General features: G+C 53.0%; 1 protein-coding gene across 3 annotated transcripts in view; it reads left to right on the top strand.

The window, feature by feature from the left end:
* Nucleotides 1–22,556, top strand: part of SLCO2A1 (solute carrier organic anion transporter family member 2A1) — a 79,627-nt gene extending 57,071 nt beyond the window's left edge. For all 3 annotated transcript variants that reach the window (XM_045538986.1, XM_045538994.1, XM_045538993.1), the window contains 11 exons: nt 2,300–2,527; nt 3,112–3,210; nt 5,396–5,532; nt 7,243–7,321; nt 7,819–7,983; nt 9,051–9,240; nt 10,947–11,112; nt 13,439–13,602; nt 17,075–17,139; nt 19,677–19,800; nt 20,532–22,556. In XM_045538986.1, the coding sequence (XP_045394942.1) occupies nt 2,300–2,527; nt 3,112–3,210; nt 5,396–5,532; nt 7,243–7,321; nt 7,819–7,983; nt 9,051–9,240; nt 10,947–11,112; nt 13,439–13,602; nt 17,075–17,139; nt 19,677–19,800; nt 20,532–20,652 (1,538 nt within the window). In that variant the 3' untranslated portion in view covers nt 20,653–22,556. The remainder of the gene's footprint in view (nt 1–2,299; nt 2,528–3,111; nt 3,211–5,395; nt 5,533–7,242; nt 7,322–7,818; nt 7,984–9,050; nt 9,241–10,946; nt 11,113–13,438; nt 13,603–17,074; nt 17,140–19,676; nt 19,801–20,531) is intronic.
* Nucleotides 22,557–23,394: the final 838 nt, after the last annotated feature.

Genomic DNA, 23,394 nt, shown 5'->3' with positions numbered 1-23,394 from the left:
GTGGCTAGGTGTGGAGGAATTTTCCCCCAAGCCTTGTTCCTCCGTCCCTGCAAAATGTGTATCCTGTCTTTTGGAAGTTGCCATCAGTCTGGACTTCAGTCTGGACTTTGAGTCAGACACATGCAGATTTGAGTTCCAGCTCTGCCCCTAACCAGCTGCTTAGGAAGGCCAGTCTCCTCTGTGAGCAGGTTCCACATACATCACAGCCTGGCACAGGGCCTGGCCCCGCCAGTAAATGGAAGTTTAAAAATTCTGGTGTTGGAACTTGGGTCCCTGCAGGGGAGCTGTAAGTCATAGAAGGCTACCATGGCACAGTGGCGAGGGGATGGCGGGTGGGCGGGGTGGGCCGAGGAACGCAGCCCACGCCTTGCATGCCTGGAGGCTGGACCAGAAAGAAGGGCAATGGGGATGGGATGGAGAAGCACAAAATGGGAGAGATGTTGTTAAATTTTGGATATATTTATTTACGAACACTTTTTAAATTTAAAAACTTTGTTGCTGTATTTCAAAAGTATCCTGTGTTCATAATATAATAGAAAAATTAGGAAATACAATGAGGCAAACAAAAAAAGATCAGCACGATCCCATCAATCCCCGAGAGAGCCGCCGTCTCCCAGAGGTTTCCTCTGCGTGTTCAGTTAGTCCACATAAGTTTTGTAAATTAGGGATGATGTTCTTGTCCAAGCTACTAGTTATGTTTTGAACCTCACACGATGTTACAGCTGTCTTTCCCTGTAAATAAGGTTATATTCTCACCCTAATTCTAAGAAACTGCATATTATTGCACTATGTGTTTGGGCCACTCCATCTGAATTGTGCATTGAAAAGCAGGATAATGAGCATGGAATAGCAGGAGGAAGGTCCAAAGGGACACTGACCAAAGTCCCTGGCTGCTTGCCTGGGTGCTCCATTCCCTGCACACAGCTGGGGCCGGGTCTGGATGACCTTGACCCAGAGAGACGCCTTGGCTCCCTTTGCTTTTCCTGGGACAGGCCTCCCTGACTGATGGGGGAGCCTGCTATGCAGCAGTTGTCAAATGTGTCCTGCACAGACACCAGTGTAGCGGGCACACAACAGTGGGGCAAGACTGGACGAGGCGTGTGTCTGGGGAGGGGAAAGGACAGTGAGGAGGGCGGAACACCCCCCACCCCCACAGGCCCCACCATGCAGGGTAGCTCTGAGCCCAACAGCACTGGGCAGCGTCCAGGGTGAGGAACAGATCTAGACTATGGCGATCGGTTTTCCTCTCCGTGGGACTTAGGCCCACCTCGCTCGGGGCCATACCCTCTCTGAGAGCACCACAAATGAGAATTAAACTGAATCCCATTAGTGTTAAGTGGATAACCCCACAGAGTGAGATTGGTGATGTCAATGGTTTCCATTGACCTGAATGAGGCAGGAAAAAAAAAGTATCTCATGGAAAGGAGCCCTCGAGAACCCCCAAGGCCTTGGAGGACTGACAGCGCTGGTTGTTCAGTATGAGCCAAATTAAAAACAGAGGCATGGAAGCGGCAGCCCAGCCTGGCAAGGTCCACGGAGCCACAGTGCCCACAGGCCACATTGGGGATGTCTGGGACTCTCTCAGAAGGCCCTTGAGGTGCAGCCTGGCTCCTTTGGGTGCAGCCTCAGCTCCCAGTCTGTCATATGAGAGGTTGAACTAGAGGGTCTCAAAGTCCCTCTAGCTTCAGAAGTTCCATGATTGTTGGCAGCTGCCCAGGTATGGTTAGGCCGTGAAATGTCCTTGGCAGTAGGTCCTCCAGTGTGACTCGGCGCTGTGCTCATTAAGGAGTGAAGGCTCTGAGAGTCACGACCCAGGAGAGATGCAACCCAGGCTGGAAGTGCCCCCTTCCCCGTGGGATAGGGTGACCTCTGTCTCGCTGAAGGGAACCTGGGGGCCCAGAGCCCTGGGGCTGACGCGCCTGGGTTTTGATCCTGGATCCTCTTTTTCTGGTTGGGTAACCTCCAGCGATGAAGGTACCGTTCCCTCCATGCCCGGCTCTCCATCCGCGGGGGCCCACAAAGGAGAAAGAACGGACGCCCATAAGAGGAAGCTTCCTGTCCTAGCCGAGAAGGGCTGTCCCTAGAGCCCACACTCTACCTTTGTCTCACCTTTGTTTCTAGAGTCTCTCCTGCCGGCCAAACAGAGGGAGGTGGTCCTCAGGAACCGTGTCCTGTCTGCCAGCACAGCCTTGACCCGGGTTGGCCCTCCCCCAAGTGGCCAGGAGCAAGGCCAGGTTTGGAGGCCGGTTTGGAACGAGGAGGCCAGGGTGGTGGAGGTCAACGTGCGCTCTCGTTGCAGGGAACAGCAGCCTCTTGCAGGCTGAACTCTGTCAGAAGCATTGGCGGGACCCGCGCCCCAGTAAGTGCCACAGCACCACCCAGAACCCCCGGAAGGAGACCAGCAGCATGTGGGGCCTGATGGTGGTCGCCCAGCTGCTGGCTGGCATCGGGACAGTGCCCATTCAGCCATTTGGGATCTCCTACGTGGACGACTTCTCAGAGCCCAACAACTCACCCCTGTACATCTGTGAGTCCTGGGCTTCAAGAGGGCTGTGGGGAGGGGTCAGGTCCTGACATGGCACTTGCGGAGGCCCTGGGGGGTTGAACTGAGGTCTGACAGTCTTTGCCCACATCCCAGCAAATGAGTGTGGAAGTTTGGGGTCAGACAGACTCTAGTTGAATGCCAGCTCTGTTACCTCCCAGCTGTGAGATCACGGGCAGATGGCGGAACCCCAGAGCCCCAGGTTCCTCACCTGCAGAACGGGGCTAATATCATCTGTGAGCCCGGCGGCTGAGAGATGATGAGACGATGTGTCAGGCACTGCATAGATCCTAAACCGAAGCAGCTACTGCTGCTGTCAGCTCCTGCTGGGGCCACCAGCATCGTATCCACAGGGAGCTTCACCCATCAGCACACCAGCAGGCTGGCACTGCATGCCTTGGGATCTTGCGTGGTTCTGGCTTTGTTTGTGGGAGATGCCATAGGTGTGGGCTTGTCAGGGCCAGGGGACAGATAGCGTGACATCTCAGGAATCCCCTTCAGTTTGGGAGCCTGGGGCTGCCAACCCCTCCAATTTCCCTCAGCCTCCTTTCCCTCGCTTCTATTCCCAGCCATCTTATTTGCCATCTCTGTGTTTGGACCGGCTTTCGGGTACCTGCTGGGCTCTGTCATGCTGCAGATCTTCGTGGACTACGGCAGGGTGAACACAGGTGAGTGTGTGCAGGGACACGCATTCCCCTCCCCAGTTCCACCAGCCAGTCCCCCGCCCCCATCCAATCGGGGCAGAGAATGGAGCTTCAGCTCCACGTGCCCACTGCCGCCTCCTCAGGCACTGGCTCATCCCTGCAAGGCGCAGGCAGCTGGAGCAATGTGCCTCCCCCCGCAGGGCCCACGCCGGCCACTGTGGGAAGGAGCTGCTGCAGCCAACACACTTTCTGCCCTCAAGAGTTTTGCGGGAGGAAACCTTGAGACCTAGAGCAGAGCCTCTAATGTCACCACACACCTGCCCATCTTGGTGGTTGCATTAAAAATATTTGTATGGTTCTTTGAATCTAAGATGTTACTAGTAGTTTTTAAAAAGAGAGATTTAATAAGAACTGTTTGAAGAAAAAAAGAAACACTCTGAAAAATATACACATGGATTGTGCTTCACATCCAGAAGGGCTTAATGTCGTGTTTAACTGTGTGGGCACTTGTATGGGACTGCCTGTGTCTCCTGCCAGTCCCGCTTCTTACTAGCTGAGTGATAGGCAAGTGACTTCATCTTTTTGTCTCTCAGTTTCCTAGTCTGTAAAATGGTGCCAATGGGAGTAAAATAGAGTTGGTACAGATTAGAATAAGCCCAATATATTAAGAGGTTAATAGGTGTGAGCTTGTAATCTTTAAAAACTGGATGGACCAAGTCACCGTGTATCTGAGAATGAGAAGATACAAACATAGGTGAAAGTACTGGGTTAACCATTCAGGCAGGGAGTCAGACCCTGGTAAGGGCTTATTGCCTTTGTGACCATGTCCCACACCACCCAGCCTCCCACGGGACAGGGAAGGTCAGCACCGTATCAGAGAGACAGGCAAAGTGTTTTGGAAGTTCAAAGGCAAAAGAGAGCACTCCTGCAGAGGCAATCTGGGAGGGCTTCCTAGGGAGGTGACACCTGCTTGGAGCCATGCCAGATGGGAGGGATTTCCACAGGCAGTGACAGGAGGGAAGGCCTTCCCAGCTGGAGAAAACCAGCTAAGCACAACCAAGAGGGTGTGGAGGGTGGGGAGTATGGGGAGCGTGGAGGGTTGTATGTGACGTTCCTGCTCAACTGAAGATGTGGCTGGAAGGCAGGACTGAGCCAGGCCCTCGGCAAGAACATACCCACCACTGCCCGGCACACCGGTCGGCCTGCCCCTCTCACAAAGAATTGGCAAGCGTGAAATCTGACCATGCTGCCAGAGCCCAGACCCCTGTCCCCAGGGCTGTCAGACCACCATGTCATCTGCCTGTATTTCAAATGAGAGTTGGAAAGTCAGGGGGAGTTTTATGCCTCAGGATCAAGCCATCTTCGCTCTTGTGCTGGCACCTACTGAGTTGGTCCCTGGCTTTTGGTTGCCCAAAGAGACCAGCAACTGAGCCCCCAGCCCAGCCAGACAGTGCCCGGGGATGCCTGTCATTGTTTGACTGAACCCCTCTGCCACCTTGTCCCTCCTTCCCCGGGTGGTTTCTTTACACAGACAAAGGCAGTGGCAGACTGGCAGACGTGCACAGGAGAGTTTCCAGGGGAAAGCTTCCCCTTGGAGGCCAGGCGGCCATGCTGCTGATTCTTCAGACTTCTAAGGATCGTGGGGCCTCCTTTTAGGGACCAATAAAGTGGGGAGGGGAGCGGTAGAGTTCAACAGCTAAGGGTGCAGGTTTGGGTACCAGGAAGACAAAGACTTGAAACTGACCAATGAAATGGCACTTACTAGCCTTAACCTGGGACAAGGGACTTCACCTCTCAGATCCTGAGTTTTCTGATTGGCTATAGGTGGACAGAGGTAACTCCTACCCCACAGACTTGCCGGGACAGCTCAGTGGGATAGCCAATGCATGTGGCTTAGGGTCTGTTCCACGGAAGGCCTCAGGAGAGTCCACTCTCTTCACCAGCATTCCTGCAAGGGCTGGGAATTAATAAGGTCAGGCGAAGGCCGGGCTCCCTTCAGCAGGGGACGTTCTGATGCTCGGCTCCCTGTGCAGTGGCCTCAGTTCTCTGGGGAGACCAGAATGGCCTGGAGAGGGAATGTTGTCTCCACCAAGGTTCTAGCTCATGGCTTGTTTCTTCTCCATTGTGGGAAGATCAGAGAGTCTCTTTCCAGTCAGGGGAGATCATGCATTCACTCAACAAACACTTGCATCCTTTGGTTTCTCTTCAGCTGCAGTTAACCTGAGCCCGGGTGACCCTCGCTGGATTGGAGCCTGGTGGCTTGGCCTGCTCATTTCTTCAGGCCTCTTGGTTCTCACTTCTTTCCCTTTTTTTTTCTTTCCTCGGACAATGCCCAGAGGAGTGGAGGTAAGGTTCTGAGAGCCCAAAACCCTACCTATACGAGTTTAAGAAAGGGAGGTAGCAAATAAGCAGAGCTGAGATGGTACAGCAAGTTAAGCAAATTCTGGGTGAAATCAAAGCAAGTTTCAGGGTGCAGGACTTCTCAGAGGTGTTGAGAGGTGAGAGTGCTGCTGAATGTCCAAAAGGCGATATATCCTCGTGTCCCCTTGCCACACTGGCATCCCAAGCATCAGGCGGGCTCCAGGAAACACAGTTTGGGAAACACTGACTTCATCTAAATTGGGCTGAAGAGTTAAGAGCCAATAAAAGCCACGTGTATGACCAGGCGCACTTGAGTTTTGCACTTAATAGGCCCATCGTGTCTGAACCTGAAGGACGGGGTAGGGAGGGGATTCCCAGCACTGGAGAGTGTGAGGGTGGCTGAGATTGGAGCGTATCTTGAGCAGGGTGACGTTCCAAGCATCTTCCGGTAAGATCTGCAGGGGAAAGGAATCAGGGAAGGGTGAGAACAGAAAGCAAGGAAGATAAGCCTGGGAGGGGCCTTGACGGTAGGCTGAGGGCCTAAGGCCTGTTCTAATCCCATGGAGTTCTGGGCTCTGCAGTGACGAGGGGGGCTACGTGAGTGGCAACATGGTAGTGAATGGGGTTGCGGGGTCTCGAAGGAATGAAGGCTGGAGATCCAAAGAGGCCAGTGCAGAGGCCTGAGCGAGAGATGGGGAATGTAGCCATGGCTGTCAGAGGGCTGGGACAAGGACAAGGATGGCCATTCCTGGAGAAGGCTCCTGGAGGACTGCACAGGGAGCTGGATCGGAGGATGAGAAAGAGATAGAGTTTGTGTCTAGGTTTTGAGCCAGAAATGGAGCTTAATGTTTGGCAATGGGGTGTATGAAATCTAGGCCCAGCTGTGGGAAGAGGGGCAGGGGCAGGAGGATCTCAGCTCATCTTGGGGGAGAATTTCAGAGCTGGCAAGCACATTGTGGGGGTTTGGGGTCAGCAGACCTCGGTTTGCATGCAGCTCTGCTACTTATAAACTAGCTGAGTGATCTTAGTCAAGCTCCTTTGTTCCTAAGCTTCCTCTTTAAAATACTCTAGATAATTAGAGTACCTATCTGGGAAGGAAATTGTGAGGAATGAGACAATGCCTGTGGAACACCGGGCATGGTGCCCGGCGTGGAGTAAGCGCTCAATGAATGGGAGCGTCTGTTCCTGGCCATGAGTTCCCTGGAGCATCTAACGGTGTCGGGGCTCAGGGGCCTTGCCTCTGGGAATAGTTCAGATGGGGGCCTCAGGCTGCAGCTGGCGAGGTCGGAAGACATAGGCAAGTTCACTGAGGTAGTATGTCCCAGAAGCCAGTGGCCCCTGGAATCTGAGGGTAGGGGGAAGTATAGCCAAGACAGATAGACAAGGGGTAGGATTCAGGAAGATACTGTTGGCATCAGTCATGGGAAAGTTAGATATGAAATAATATGCCCACAGGTGTCGTGGGAGGCATTGGCACGGATGTGTTCTGGTTGTCAGCCAAAGCCCCAGGCTCACTGAAATGCAGGCGGTGTTTGCTTCAAGACAGTGTTCTCTGGATGCCCTCCAGACACCCGGGCCTGGGGCGGCTCACCTCTGCCTGGCCCTGAGCCTCCGATACCAGAGGGTGGAGGGCCTGGGGAGGGTGGCTGCTGCGAGCCTGGGCTATTGACACTCAGCCCCTTTTGCTGCCTTCAGAGGTCTCCTGCCGTAGTGGACGAAGCAAGGTCGATGGAGGGCGACAGCTCGAGAGGCTCCCTGGTGGATTTCATTAAACGTAACTGACTGGCCCAGGGCGGGGTGGGCAGGGACCCCAGCCCACGTAGTGCCGTGTGGTAAGGGGCAGTAGGAGCAGGTGGTATGTAGCTGGCCCATCTCCAAGGTGCGCCTGCAGCTCAGGGACCCCGGTGACTACCGCTTTGCAGGTACCAGGAGACACAAATTCAGGCAGGGTCAGTCCCCTACCCCTGCCCCGTGGTCTGGCCCCCATGTTTTTCCCCTCCTCCCTTCATGTGAAGTGGTGGTCACGCGAGGAGGCTGTTTCCAGTGCCAGTCCTGTTTCTGAATGCCCGCCACCTGATTTCTTTTGGCACATCCTCATTTTATTTAGCCCGTGGGCATGTGTCGTGGGAGTCTGAGTGGCTGTGTGCCCCTAGATTGGCCACTGAACATCTCGGTGCCTCTGATTCTGCCCTGAAGAAGAGAGGGGGCGGGGCAGGGGCACCCCGGGGTGCTGCCGCAGAGGCCTGGCCCCCAATGGTGGGCTGTTCGCAGGGTTTCCCCGCATCTTCCTGAGGCTCCTGATGAACCCTCTGTTCGTGCTGGTGGTGCTGGCCCAGTGCACCTTCTCCTCCGTCATCGCCGGCCTCTCCACATTCCTCAACAAGTTCCTGGAGAAGCAGTATGGCACCTCAGCGGCCTATGCCAACTTCCTCATCGGTGAGTCCGGAGGCCGCTGCGGGAGCTGGGCGGGGGCTAGGCGCTCCAGCCGCCCATCCGGGGTCGGGTGCAGGCCAGACCGGACGCAGACAGGAGCCGGACGAGGGCTGCCCAAGAGAAAGAATTTTAAGGACATTTTTCCTGGTTGACAATCTAGAATGTTCCTGGCAGATTTCTGGGACTCCTTCCAGTCAGAAGTGGGTGGAGGCTGGGGGCTGCCTTCCTCCCCGTTGAGGGGCCGGACGTCTGACAGCCTCCCAAAGGCCCTGACATCAGCAGGGGTAGCAGAGGAGAGAGGGAGGATCGGGTTTGGGGTGAGACAAAATGCCTCCTGGGTTTTTCCTTCTTGTCCAGGGGCTTGAATACATTTGCTTCAGTAAGAGAGTATGTGGCCCAGAGATTGTCAACCCAGGCTGTACTTCAGGCTCCTCTGGAGAGCTTTACAAAATAGAGACGCCCAGGTCAATGCAGCCCGGAGCCCTGGCATGGGGCCGAGCATCAGTATACTTTACAGCTGAGGGTGAGAACCACCGATGTGGTTCCAAGTACCCAAGGGAGTTATTGGGCCCAACTCCCAGGTGAGCTTAACCATATGGACTGGCAAGGTGGTTAGTGTGTGGGATTTTGAGGGTGACTCCCCTGCACTCTCTGTGTGGCCCTTGGGTGTGACTTCGCCCCTCTGGCCTTCAGTCTCTGGTACATCAGGGGTCATCAGTCTTGTGTAGGTAACCCCATCTGGTCATAGTGAGGATGCAGTGAGGGCCCAAGTAATGAAAGGTGCTTAATAAATGCACATCCAACCCACATCCCTCAGGCTACAAGGGCCCCACTTCTTTATTCTTTGCAACAGAGAGGGCAATCCTCTATGTTCAGATAACTCTCTAGATATGCCTGGCAAACAGTAAGTGCTCAATTGATGTCAGCTATTACAATTATAATTTATTAATAATGTATCAGATGGTCCTTCCTGAAGCCATGCTCCTTCTCGGTGGTCCTGCTCAGGGTCTGTAGCCGGCATGCACTCCCAGGCCTGTGCAGCCACACCAGCTCCTTCTCTCCATCTGCAGGTGCTGTGAACCTCCCCGCTGCAGCCCTGGGGATGCTGTTCGGAGGAATCCTCATGAAGCGTTTTGTTTTCTCTCTACAAACCATTCCCCGAGTAGCTACCACCATCATCACCATCTCCATGATCCTCTGTACCCCTCTCTTCTTCATGGGATGCTCTACCCCAGCTGTGGCCGAGGTCTACCCCCCCAGGTAATGGAGAATAAAGGGTATGGAGATACTTTCTGCTAAGGCCAGAGCCTTGATCTGGCTGCCATATAGCTTCCCTTCGTGCCTCCTTGACTCTCTTCTCTGCGATTCACTTTTGCTCTGATATCTAGTTGCCATAGCATAATGGTGAGTACTCTGGACTCTGATCTGATCTTTCAAGTGGCAACTTAGAAAATCAGGTCTTGAATAGTATGCTCCATTATTAGAAGAGATTACAGGGTCCTAGTGGACCACCAGCATTCAGGGTTAGGGTTCTGTTTGTTAAGAAGCATCAAAAACTAATTCATTTGGTTTCAGGATGAATCTGTAGGGCTGTGAGCCACAGGCACCAGGAGATAAGCTATGTTTAGCATCAGCTCTGTGCTGGCTGGAATTACACTCTCACTGAGCTGCTGAAGAAAGATGAGAGGAGATTTGAAAAGATATGGAGAGGAATAATGAAAGTGATGGTAGACTTGAAAAATTAGGGCAGGTAAGGAGGAGGACAGCTAAAGTCTAGCTATCAGTTTGCATAAAGCAACATGGGTCATGGGCTTAAGTCTGGCTTTATGTTCAGGATGAGGGGACAAGGAGCATTTTCATTTCTTTCCTGGGTACCACCTTTCAACAAGCTTTACTTTTAGACTTTGCCTAATGAGGTTGCAACATTGGAGACAGCCTCAGTGTTTTCTCTTTCTCTTCGAGACAACCTCCTCCTGTCTTTGGCTGGTGAAGGAGAGAAGGGAGGGAAGGGAGGGTGACTCAGGGTAGGGACTGACCCCTGGGGTGTGCCGCCCTTCTGCAGGCTGACCGTGGATTGAGAGAAGCTGAGAACCCTTTCGGGTCTTTTGATGGCTTTCCCTGGGCGTTTAGCACACGGCTTCGTCATCAGACAGACCTGGGTTCTAGTCTTGGTGCTCTTTACTAGTTGGGGGAAGTTACTTATCTAAGCTTCAGTTTTCTCATCCACAAAAGGCGAATAATTAATTGTAGACTCATTGTGATGATTGTGCATGAAAAGCCCCTGGGCACAGTGCCTGGCACATCAAAGATGGCCCATAAATGTTAACTATCATTAGCATAATTATATTAGTGGAAGATCTGGACTGTGGTTTGTCAGCCCGTCTCCCAGCCCTCCCCAAAGAAGGTCATGAATGTCGGATATGGGGGACAGTGGAAACAGTAAGACCAAGCAGTGAAATCCCCTTTGGGGGAAGCTCAGGGGACAGAGTGACCTGGGCAATGTCTGTGCTGACCCAGGAGACAGGCAGCAAGCTAGAGCCCGGATTGCCTCAAGGGGACTCAGCACTGTCTTCAGCCTGAGCCCAGCTGGAAGAAGAGAGAGGGCACACATTGCCTGTGACTTTTCCATTGCAACTACCATTCTCTCGTCAGAGTCCTGGTTGGTTGGTTGGTTGTCCTGACTCCTGCTGTGGCAGGGGCTTTGCCAACTAGGCCTTCTCAACTGACTGATTGGTGGGTTTGGGCTCCAAGTAGCAGAAGAAACAGACAGGTGCCGTAACCACTGAACAGTGGCAAATTTATCGTTGGCTCCGCTAGGCATAATTCAGATCCCACGGTGGCGCTGGCCCAAGACAAATAGAGATGCACAGACACATTAACTGGCCAGGAACTCACACTGGCTGGAGTGTAGAGCTTTTTCTTTGGTCTTGCTTTGTTTGATTCCCCGTTTCCTTTTTTGCTGGCAGCACATCAAGTTCTATACATCCGCAGCCTCCTGCGTGCCGCAGGGACTGCTCGTGCACAGATTCTATCTTCCACCCAGTCTGCGGGGACAATGGAGTAGAGTACCTCTCCCCTTGCCATGCTGGCTGCAGTGACATCAACATGAGCTCCGTAGCCTCCAGACAGCTGGTAAGTGCAGCTGGGGTCCCAAGGGCAGGGGGAGCCCCGTGGGGTCTGGGACTGCTCCCCGGCTCCGGGATGGGCAGGGCTTCACACACTCTCATTGCCAGCATCCTGGCCTCCTCTGGGCCACGCCCATCCTCTTTCTACCTCCCCTTCCCTAGGGACTTGACCAGATGCAGACAGTCCAAAGTCAATTAAAAATTGGCCAATGTCCAACAAATTCACATTCTTAAGGCCTGCCAATGCTCAGAGCAGAAACAAGGCAGAGCACTCCATCAGCCGAGGTCTTCGTGCCTCATCCTGATGGGTCCTGATGGGATATCTCTGGGTCCTGCATCCTGGCCATGTTGCAAAGCCATGTGGGCTGGCCCAGATAAAGGCAGAGGCAGAGGGCCTCTGTGACATGAACGTGGAAGGTTAGAGCCAGAAGCAGTAGTTGAGAGCATTTTGTTCAACCCCTCAGCTCCCCAGTGTGGCCACATGACTGGCCTCAAGTCATGCAGCTATTAATATTTAGGGGCTGAACTGGGACTACACCCAGGGCCCTGCCCCAATCTGTTCACAGCCATGTTACTCCTGGCCACCAGCCTTCCACTTGGGCAGCCTACATTGTGTGTTCACTTGGCGAGGGCCTATCCATCTCTCTCTGGTCTGGCTCCAGACCTTTTAGGATCAGCCAGCAGCAAACTGACTTGACTCACTTGTTTAGTTATTCAACAAATAGTGAACATTAGGCACATCCACGGGTGCTGAGGGTATGGAAGTAAAAGTCCCTGCTCTCCTGGAGTTTGCATTCTATCAAATAAATGCACAAGAGAGTTTCAAAGAAAGTAACCCATGTCCTGTAGATATTTAATGGGACAGAGATTGCCTGGGCCCTCCCTAAAGAGGTGACATTAGAACTGAACAACCAAGAGAAGAAAACCCAACGAAGACCTGGGAGCAAGCATTCCAGGTAAAGGGAACAGCAAGTGCAAGTCCCAAAGGCATGCATGTACTGGTGTGCCGTAGGAGAAGAGAGAAAAGGCCAGGGTTGGCACTGAGTGAGGAGTGTCACACCCAGCCAGGCCAGGGAGCAGGCAGGGGCCAGGACCAGGTAGGTCAGGCTCGGGAACCTCTGAGCAATTGGGAAGTCTATGCAGTTACCATAAGGATGCCCTAAGGAGAGGAATGTGCCTTATTCCCATAAGTCTGCGGAGGACATGGGCAAGGCTAGCCCCACTTCCCAAGCCCTTCTGAGAGGACAGGGCACGGCTGCCTCCACAGTCACTCTGCGGGCAAAGGAGGGTGCCCCTCACGCAGAGGGAGGATGAGGAGCTTGGACAGGATGCTCTCTAGGTTGCCTTCCAATTGGAGGAGTCTGTGGTGGCTTCTGTGGTTTTCTTATCTTTATTTACTTACTTCTGACTCACCTACTTCCAGAAATAATCTTGGCAAGTTTCCAAGAACAGCATAAGTACGTCAAGATAAAAATCCATTAGCATAATATCTAGAAAAAAATGGTCAATTATAAGGAAAAAAATCTGTATTTATAAAACCCAGACTGAGGATGGTAACAGAAATTTTATATTTAACTGACTTCTGAGCTTCCTAGGAGTCAATGTAACCAAGGTGCATAGTTCCCACTGTCTGGTAGAAGGAAACACACTGGCTCATTAGTTCCAGTATTGGCCCCAGAACTGTTACAATGCTTACAGGATCATTGGGTGGGCCATCAGACACTACAGGAAGAAAAGTAAAGACCACCAGACAAGGGCAGTGGCCACCAAAGTACAACAGTATTGAGCCATACAGACTTGCAGACTTGGGACAAGGGCCCTTTACAGACAGACAGAATTCCTCTCAGGCAGGGAGCTCCCGCAAAGACTTGACAGATGCAAAGCTCAGGGGATTTTATTGTATCCCCACTGCTTTCCTCCTATTTATACCTTCCCCTGCAACAAACAGAACGGCAAAAACAACAACCTACAAAACCACCACTGCTGGGCACAGGGTGACCTGGCCCAGAGGGGAGCCCTCCCCGGCCCCTGGCTCCAAGCCAGGCTGGGCCTGCCTGGCAGTGACAGCCGGGACACCCAGACACGAGTGACTGCTGGGGGGCTGGAAGACAGTCTCTGCTGCCCAAACAGTGACAGAGGCGGGACCCCTGGGGCAGCCTGAAGCCCTCACCTGGTCTCCTCCTCAGCCTCATCCAGCCTCCTGGGCACCTGGAGGAGCCAGGGGGTTAAACCCGTGGGAGTCTCAGGAAAGGACTGGCTCAGACGTCTGACGAGTGTGGAGGTGAGATCGTAACAGCAAACTTTCCTCTTTTTCCCTCCCTTTCCTCTCCAAGACCTATCTGAACTGCAGCTGTGTGACCGGGGGATCCGCCTCAGCCAAGTCAGGATCGTGCCCCGTCCCCTGTGCCAACTTCCTGCTCCCGGCCATCTTCCTCATCTCCTTTGTGTCCCTGATAGCCTGCGTGTCCCACAACCCGCTCTACATGATGGTCCTGCGGTGAGTGGCGCCCAGGGCGGGGCCTGCCTTTCACGCATCTCCCTTTGACGCTGCGCCCGTTGCTCCCTTCCCGTCTCTCCTCCATTTTCTGGCCCTCAGAGTCCTTTGAACAACTACACGCAAGCTCCTCTTGGTAACACAGGAACATAATGCTAGCAGGAACAGTGCCGGGGACCCTGCCCCTGCAGGCTCTGTGCTGCGGCCCTGGCTGCTCGGCTTCACACGCCCCCGTGAGCACCTCCGCTCTGCACGTGGGAGGTTAGATCTCCAGCCTAGGATGGCAGACCTGGCGAACGGCTGAGCCGTGCTGTGGAAATGCCTGTAGATTTGCTTATTTTTAAATCCTAAAGGAACTGAGAGGAGGGAAGAGAATTCAACTGGGTGTACAAAACCAAGGCAGAAATTTTGATTGAGATCTTGGGCCCCTTCTGGTCTCTGCTCCATGAAGCCCTGACTTAATGCTGGCTTAAGCATTAAGGAACATTCCAGAGACAGAGTGGGGGCTATGGAAAAGGATGAAAATGAGAAAATTCCAGTATGCTTGGATCGAGGACCAAATCCTCAGGTCAGGAAGGGAGAGGCCGGGGGGGAAGGGGAGGGGAGAGGTGTCCCATTACAGCTGGAGCTGAAGTGCCTCTGAGGTTTTTACAGGGAATGACCCTTCCTTCACCTCACTGGCTGCAAAGGAGAAAACAACATTTCAACCAAGTTCACTTAACCCACCCCCTCCCCTCCCTCCTGTCCTCACCCGCTTTACAAGCAGAGAGGGAAAAACACAGGATTTGGCCTTCCGGTGCCAGAGTCAGTCCCTGTACTGCTGTACTGCCGCACACTGAATTAGTGTCTTGGGTGTTGCTTAACCTCACTGAGCCTCAGTTTCCTCATTTATGAAATGTGGATAATGATATCAACCACAAAGGGTTGGTGTCAGGACTATATAATAAATTGCTTTATAAATATAAGGTGTTCTGCATATTGGTTAATTATCACTATTAACCAAATTATAATAATAATTATTAACAGCTAGCTAGGTACCCATGACTTACTTTCCCCAGAAGGCTAGGAGATGAGGAAGGAACAGAGCAGCCACTTGTTTGGGGTCTGGGATTTTACCCTATTTACAATTTAGCTATCAAGTTAGCTAGCGAGCTTTCAAGCTACTGTTTCAAGGATGCTGGTAGAAGATATGAGACTCCTGGGTCAAAGACAAAGGATTTTATAACAGCATAAAAAGCAGCATGAACCTCATGCTCTGTCAGTTATCCTTGCCCCCCATATCCTATAGGGGTGACACAGAGAGGCCCAGGTGCATGCTTTGCAGGAACACTGAGTGTGAGAGAGCCACTGCCTATACAGTGAGCAGTGAGAAAGACCGTTCTTGCTCTAGGAGAAACTTTAACTCATGCCTCAAGGTTGCTCACTACAACCACAACCCTGAGAAATGGGGCAGGAAAAAAGCAGTTAGGACCTTGCATTCTTAGCATACTCATAAGAAGGTGCAGGGGTGCTCAGAGCCCATGGCATATTGCTTTCCCCAACGCCACTGTCGCCCTCTTCTCTACTGCCCCCCGAATCCTGTATAGTCTGAGCACTGACGCTGTCGCCTAAGGCACCACAGTGGGCTTCCCTTCTTATACCCCTGGTTAGGTGGCCCACGCTGGACCCTCTAGCCCTGAGACAAATCTGTGTGAGGCCATAAAGAGAAGAGGGGACAGGGTAAGGAAGTCTCTCAGGGAAGTCCCTAAGCAGCAGGGGAGAGGGTGATCTTTGTCAAATCTCCTCCCAGAGGACTTCTGTCACACCCCACGGATGGGGAAGTCGTGGAGAACAGAGCATCATTCCAGCCACAGGGCAGGCTTCTCTGGACAATCTCTTCAGGTCTGGTCAGGGACAGGGGTGAAACTGGAGAGGAGGCCCCAGGATTCCAAAATGACTTAAAAATAAATCCCAATGGAGAAGAAGACAGAATGGAAGTGTGAAGGAGAGGCTTAGAGATGACTTTGTGGGTGACCCAAGCATTATTTCTATCAGTGCTGGCCCCCGAGCAGCCGTGGGAATGCAGGCTGGGAGTGAAGCTCCACTGAAATGTGGAAGGAGAGAGGTCAGAAAGCCGTGACTTGGACAGTGCAAGGGCAATATATGTCACCTCAACGTTTGTACCCCGTAATATTTTGAAATAAAAAAATAAGAAAGCCAGTATTGATTCAGGGCCACACGGGGCAGAGACCAGAAGGGGCCCAAGATCTCAATGAAGAGCCAAATTGGGGTGTCCAAGTCCTATTTAGTTGAGAATCTAGGGAAGTGTGCCCAGGGTAAGGGCCAAGACAAGGCAGGCGTCTATGATGGAGGGGTCTGTAGGCATAGAGGCAGCAGCCGTCAGATCGGGATTCAAGGCACTTTCCCCGGGGGGGATCCCAGTGGGTGCCCCTTTCCCTGCCTACACTCCAGTGAGTGTTTCCCCCACTGGGCCATCCCTCAGCGGGGCTGGAAGAAGGTCCCTTTCCATTTGCTAACAGAACTGCGGTGATGGGGCTGAAACAAACCGTGTGGAGGTCGGGGGATTACCTCTGGGCTCCCTTCGTCGCCGTCCCCTCGGCCCTGAAGGCTTTTCCCAAGCACCACTGAGAGTGTGTATGCTCAGAGCACAGAGACACCCAGGGTCAGGTCACTCGTCGAGTGCCTCTGCGGGCCAGATGCCCTCTCTGAGCCTGCGTCCTCAGCCAAACTCATTTTCCCCTCTTGAAGGAGGAAGAGCAGAGGCAGGAATGGCTATGTATTTGCAGGATCTGGTGCAAATGAAAATGTAAAGCCCCTGGCTCAAAAATTAAGAATTTCAAGACAGCCACAGCAGAGCACTAAGCCAAATGTGGGGCCTTTCTGAGGATAGAGTTCTGTGCAGCTGCACAGTTCACACACCCACAGAGCTGGCCCGGAGTAGGAAATTCTTTTAGCTGTGCACAGAAGCCTGCAGCCCAGGGGCCCTAGGTACACTCTGCACCAAGGCTGCCTTTGACTGGGCTCAGACACCCTGCGGGAGTTGTTCAGACCTGCTGCCGTCAACACACCCACCAGCATCCTTCACTCTGCTCCCAGCCTCTTCCGCCCTCTGGCTCTTGAAGGGGGCACTGGGCAGCCCTGAAAACCACATAGACCAGGGGTTCTCAAGTGTGAGTGTGCATCAGACTCTCCTGCAGGGCTTGTTAAGATAGGTCTCTGGGCCCATCCCCAGGGTTTCTGACTCAGTAGGTCTGGGCTGGGGTCTGAGAATCTGCATTTCTAACAAGTTCCGGAGCACACTGATGATCCAGGGAACATACTGTGAGAACCACCGACACAAACAACGGGGCCTTCAGCCCAGGTGAATCAGGCCATGTAGGGCAGGTTCTGACCCGCCCTGAGGCTTGCCGCCCCTGACTGAGGGATAGTGCAGCCCTGAATCCTCCCACCGCTGATTCTCTGTCTTCCTTTTCAGTGTGGTGAACCAGGAAGAAAAGTCATTTGCCATCGGGGTACAGTTCTTGCTGATGCGCTTGCTGGGTAAGTGTCTGCGACCTCCTTCCCAAGAAGTGGCCCCAGGCTGTGGGGTGCAGGGCAGGGAAGGGGGAGGATCGCATCTGCATGGTAAGGAGAAGCTGTGCAAAATCAATGGCAGGTGCCAAAACCCCATGGGGATGGGTTCCCCAACTGCTTGAGGTTAGCAAAGGCTCCCTCTATGGCATTAATTCCAAACTAGTTTATATAAGAAAAATGAAAAATGGACACAACTGAAAATAGCTAATACAGAGTTAAAAGCAGGTATTTTAAGATCTTTCTCCAAGAACTTGTGGTAGGAACAAAACCTTGCATTCCTACCCTAGCCAGAATAGAAGCTGAGCCCAGCCTTGGCTTCCTTCCCATTTTACAAAATTCACTCCTCCTACTGCTGTTCAACAAAAGTTTCTTCTGTGCGGAGCCCTCTACGGCCAACCTTGCCTGCTCTCAAGCAGCCCAGAGCCCACCAGGGGAATGGAGCTGTGCACAAGTGACCGGATCAACAGTGCCCCACGGGGACACTGGCTCTCCCTGGGTGGGGCCATTGCAGGCCCTTTCCAGGACTGCTCATGCTGGGCTGTCCCTTCTGGACACACCCATGTACTAGATTTAACACCAGGCATTAATATGGAGAGCCTTGCAGTGACAGGCAAACAGAAGTAAAGGGACTGAGTGCAACTGAGGATGTATTTATTAAGGATCTAGTAGGTACAAACTGCAGAGGGGAATGTGGAGATCCCAGAGAGAGGGACTCCAGTTCCCAGAAGGTGCACGTTCCAACGTTACCTCTGAAATCCCGTAGAGCCCACTGTGCGTCATTACCCAGGAGGCCGGGTCCACACCTCTGCCTGCAGTGGCTGCCATTTCATTCTAGGGTGTGTGGGTGATGTCCCCCCTGAGGCTGGCTGAATGGGAACCCTTGCAGGGCCCAATCCAACCCCAGGTTGGGTGAGGTGTCTGTATCATGAGGAATGAACCAGCTTTTTCAACCGGATTTCTTGGCCTCAGGCCACTTGCTCCTCTATGGCTGCTGAACCCCTTCGAGCCCCTTCAGACCTGCTCCTCTGGCCTGCATTATGAATACCAAGGACTCAGGGCAGTGGGCTCTACCTGTCCTCCTGGCTGAGGCTAGGAAAGACCGTTGTCATCATAGCTCCTCGTTTTCATGTATAACTTATTCATAACTTGCTCGAAAACCTCCCCTGGGAAGGAAACCTTGCATTCCTCCTGGCCCAACCAGCAGGTGGGATATGCTCTGAAGAGCCCCGCCCTGCTTCCTCCAGCAACCTTGAATATGACCTTGAAAACAACTCTCCCACTCTTCAAAGCACTTGTTGCTTTTGTTTTTCCATTTGAGCTCAGATAACTCAATGTGGGGCCACAGTTAGAAAACCCAGGCCAGGAGGGATTCCATTTATCAACCAAGAATGCGACTCCACCCTCGGGTAGAAAGAAGGACTTCCTACTCATAAACTCCAACAGGTTTAAAATTATCCATCAGGATTTGGTTGAAAACTTTTCTGGCCTTCGTTTCTACTTAGGAAGGTATCCTGGGAAGTCAGGCCATCTGGCCAGTTTCCGGTTCACTTGGAGACTTGGGAGTGAGCAGGGTCTGAGTAGAGAGGCTGCTTCTGGAAGTTTCCTGCTTATGGGTAGGGACGCATGCAGCATATCGTCTCTTTCCTCTGGAAGCAGCATCTCACAGGGCTCTAAACAAAGTCTGGGAGGCTGTTCTCAACACTGTGGTTCTGAGAATGTTATGGCCCAGCCTGGGTATAAATCCTGGACAAGGCCTTTCCCAGTCCAGTGACTGTCTAGAACTGCCTAGAACTGTGGCTAATGATACAGGGCAGGGGATGTCCAGAATATTTAATACCAGGAAAGCATAGCCCCTGCTGGACCAGGTCTTACCACTCAGCTTCTGGGAAGTTCAGGGGGCTGGGGGCAGAAACTCTGAGCAGCCAGGATGTTGAGAGGTCTTCAGGGGTGTCGCCTGACCCAAAGGGCAGCTTGGTGTAGTGGAAGCACATGAGATTTGAATCTTGGTAGGCCAGGGTTCAAGTCCAGCCCTGACCCCTCTTGGCTGTGTAACAGTGAGCTAGCCAAGCTCCCCATCCTCCTCACTAAAGTGACGGCACCCTCACCTCTGGGCCAGTGTGAGAACTTGAGAAGTCGATGCTCTCGAGAGCCTCCTGCCACAGGGTGGAGGTCGGTGTATCTCCACTCACGGACAGTCTCAGGCGTGAGAATTGTGTTATATGTCTGCGCTGGCATTAGGGTGACCCTGTGACTCATGTTGCCTTGAAAGAATGGCCCAGGTCCCTTTTCTCTTCTAAGCCTTCTGGTGAAAGAGAAATTCAGGCTTCACTGAAAGCTATTCTGCTTTCCAAAGTCACTGTGATACCCAAGGGTGGGGCAGAGCCATTCGCATACATGTGAACCGTGCCAGGGCGCTGGGGGAGGGCCTCCACTCCCCACCCTGCCTGCACCTCAGCCTTCAGCTCCGTGTGACCCGGGCTCTCTCCACTCTTCCCCACTGCCAGCCTGGCTGCCGGCTCCAGCCCTCTACGGCCTCACCATCGACTACTCCTGCATCCGGTGGAGCTCGCAGTGCTCTGGGAGGCGAGGGGCCTGCGCCTACTACGACAACGACGCCCTCCGGGACAGGTGGGGGCCCAGCACAACCACGAGTCAAGGAGGCCAGGCCCCAGGCCTGGGCAAAGGGCAGTCATCTGCCCAGTGGCTACTGGGACAGGCAGCAGCAGAAAGAAGGGACGGAGATGGCTGGAGTCTGAGGGAGAGGCCGTGGCTGTGGGACGACCCCAGGCCAGCCTCCCACTGCACAGTGAGAGGGGCCCCCGTCCGGCAGGGCTCTGTGGGCAGGGGGCCCAACTTGTCTCAGTGGGCCAAGCCCAGCTGCAGTACCATTGATTTCTGTACCCCTTCCAGCCACCTCCCCTGCTGCCATCATCACATGGCCCAGAAGCCATGGGAAAGTGGGCTTGAGAGGCTGGGGGGCTGGGGACGGTGTGGGAGTGGCAAAGAAGGCCAGGAGAGGGATGGACTGAGAGGACAGCAAGCAGATGTCCCTCTCCTGCTGGCTCTGCTCAGAGGATGGGGCCCCCTGGGACTGGCTGGGGCAGCTGTTTCATCTTTGGCCCTCTGGGGGAGCCAGCGGAGGGATGACAAGCACTGGATTAGGAGTCCTGTGCCTTACTCCCGGCCTGTGTTTGGGTGAAAGGAATGAGGAAGGTGATCCCACCTGGGTGGTGACAGATCCTTATCTGCATGGTGCCCACATGTGCCCTGGGCCACTGTGAGAATGAGGCTGTGCTTTCTGGTGGTCCTGGGCTCCAGAGCCCCGGCCCTCACCGGCCCTGCGTCCTTCTGCCCCACAGGTACCTGGGCCTGCAGATGGGCTACAAGGCCCTGGGCATGCTGCTGCTTGTCTTCATCAGCTGGAGGGTGAAGAAGAACAAGGAATACGACGTGCAGGAGAAGGCCGCAGGCCTCATCTGACCTGGGCCCAGGCCACGCCCTGCTCCAGAGAATGGACCCTGTCTCCACACCTGCCTGTGTTCACCAATGTTAGCGTATCATTTCCTTTTTATTTTTTAAATAAGAAAGAAAACCCCACTCACCATTTATTTGCCTTCCCTGCCTCCTCCTCCCAAGGTCCCTCCTGTGGCTCCTGGGTGGGCCTCATCTGGGGACCAGGCCTTCCCACGTGCCCAGGCTCTCCTCGGTGGTGGGTCCTCCAATGAGCATGCCCACTGAGGCAGCCTCTGCCCCTCACCAGCGCTGTGGGGGGGAATCCTAAGTGGACAGAGAAACAGGGTATCTGCCCTCCTTCCCAGGCGGCCCAGGTCTCTCTCTGACTGCCCACATGCCTCAGAGAAGTGGGTGAGAGGAAGGGAGTGGCTGAGTTATCAACAGCCAGAGCCACTCCGGAAGTAGGAGCCTGGCTACAGCCCCCTTTGCATCTGGGCTTGGCATCAGCATGGACCATGGGAGGGGCTGGCTCCCACCCCCCTCAGATCCTGCCCATAGAGGCCCCTAGAGGGAAGTGTGGTCTCTGTCCGTCACCTACATGCAAGGACTAAAGACTAACCCTAAGGATGGGTCATCCAAACGCTGTTCATGTGAACCCTGGACCTGTCTCTCCTTGGATCTGCACATGTCTATCTCTGTCTTTCTGGGGCCATGTTTCAAGAAAGTCACAGCACAGTGAAGACCCGAAGGAGGCCCTGCAAAATGGTCTCAATGCCCAGCCTCCCACACCCACAATGCGGGACAAGACCCCCTCATCTCAGAGTAATGGAAAGACCCTCCTCACATTTCCCTGGGAGCAGATGATTGGGCTTCACATGGATATCACTACCTGGACTTCAGTCTGTATCCCAAGGAGTAAAGAGACGCTGTCTGAGATATCAGCAAAGCAAGTGAGGAAGCAGAGTGGATGTCAACTGTCATGTAGCAGATGAAATCTGCAGCCCACAAAACAGAGCCAGTGAGGTTGACTTTCCTGATTTCAAACCCACTTGTATTCATCACCATTTCCTCAGCCTCTTCTCACTCCCCCAGAGGAGTGGGCACCTGGGTTGAGAGATATCGCTGCTATGTGACAGAGGTTGAGAGACAGAAGTCATCAAAGGAGGCCTTTCATCCACAAATATGATATTTATTGCAGACCGACTTTGTGCAAGGCAGTGCCAGTGCTAGGGCATGGTTCTCCACTGAGCTTCTCTTACCTCTTACCTCACCTCCCTCCATTTCCACTGGGCCTTCTCCCAGAGTAGGCTTGGTGGACAGTGTGGGACTGGGGTGGGGGCAGGGACAGGCACAGCAAAAACCCAGAGATTGTCAAGAAGAATCCTGACCTGACCATCCATGCTGTCCCTGGCCCCACCAGGCTGACTCTATACCTGGCCCTTTGCCAGACAGATACCTGGCTCAACATGTCCTTTGGAGCATCTGGGCATTGGTCATCGCCATATGTGACCCCTGACTGCCACTCCTGTTGGAAGACCTCCTCCAGAGCACACTAGAAGCCACCTCTGGAAAGGCCTCGTATGGTGATCAGCAAAAAGTATATTTCAATGGCCAAACTGCTGTGAGACTGAAGTCTTTGTGGAAACCACTGTTACAGACAGCCTCATTTCCAAAGATCTCACTCAGGAAAGGAGGCTCCGTGCAACCTCAGGGGCCAGTTTCAGCATTTGCAATGGTTCTGCTTGGAAAATGATTCCCTGCAACTAATGCTGGTCTTTCTCGCTGCAATTTAACCACATTCTGAAGGCACTGCCTTCAACTGAGTTCACAAACAATGAATGCCAACCTTCAGATTCTGGAAGATTGGTTGCCTTCTCAAACTTTTATTCTATTATAATATTGCTATTAATATATTATAATTTTACTATTAATGCAACTTGGTCATGAATTTGTGCTGTTACGTACATATGTCAGAGAGCAGACAGAACTTGCACCTTCTCTACAGAGGTGGTGACCATGACACAGCCCCCAGGGGCCCATGACCATGGGGACTAGAGGTAATGCAACTCTCCACCATCAGCCTGGTACCAAGCAGGCACTGGGCGCTTCTTGTTCCTTCATTGAAGGCAAAGGCTCTTGGTGATGGGCTCTCAGGAGCCTAATCACTGCCCTTGAGTTTGTATCCAGAAATGGGGTTGGACAGAAATAGCTAAGTCTGTGATACAAAACAGAATTAATATCATAATTGATCACTTGGTCACAATCAATACTACTCCTTCCAGCAAATCTGTCTTCTCAGTTGCCAGCAGGGAATATAATGGTGTCATTTTCATTTCACTTCTAGAGCAAAGCTTAACACACTTCCTTGAGCGTAAGACGCTCATAGAGTATATTGTTAAAATGCAAATTCCCAACACCCTCCACCCAGCCCCAGGCTGGTGGTCCTCAAACCCTGTGTGGTGGGCCATCTGGGTAGCAGAGCCTTGGGGATGTCCACTTGTTCTCAGCCCACTGTAAAATTTATGGACTCACTAGGCCTTCAGTATATTCAAATATGAGTGAAGGGATACCTGTGAATCTGATTTCCTGGATGGCTAAAACCGGGAGTTAGTGGGCATGAAAAATAATCCAAGAGCTCACATTTATATCAGGCTCTTGTCAGTACTGAGAGAGGAATTCTCGCTCCACAAGTTTGGGTGTGCAAAAGCATCACAGTTATTTCTTTAAATCAGTTGAATCTGATTTCACCCCCCCATCCTGATGACTGGC

Source organism: Lemur catta, chromosome 1 (assembly GCF_020740605.2).
Source record: "Lemur catta isolate mLemCat1 chromosome 1, mLemCat1.pri, whole genome shotgun sequence".
In the NCBI taxonomy this organism is placed as follows: domain Eukaryota; kingdom Metazoa; phylum Chordata; class Mammalia; order Primates; family Lemuridae; genus Lemur; species Lemur catta.
Note: the sequence above shows the minus strand (reverse complement) of the source record. Positions and strands in the feature narration are given on the sequence as shown.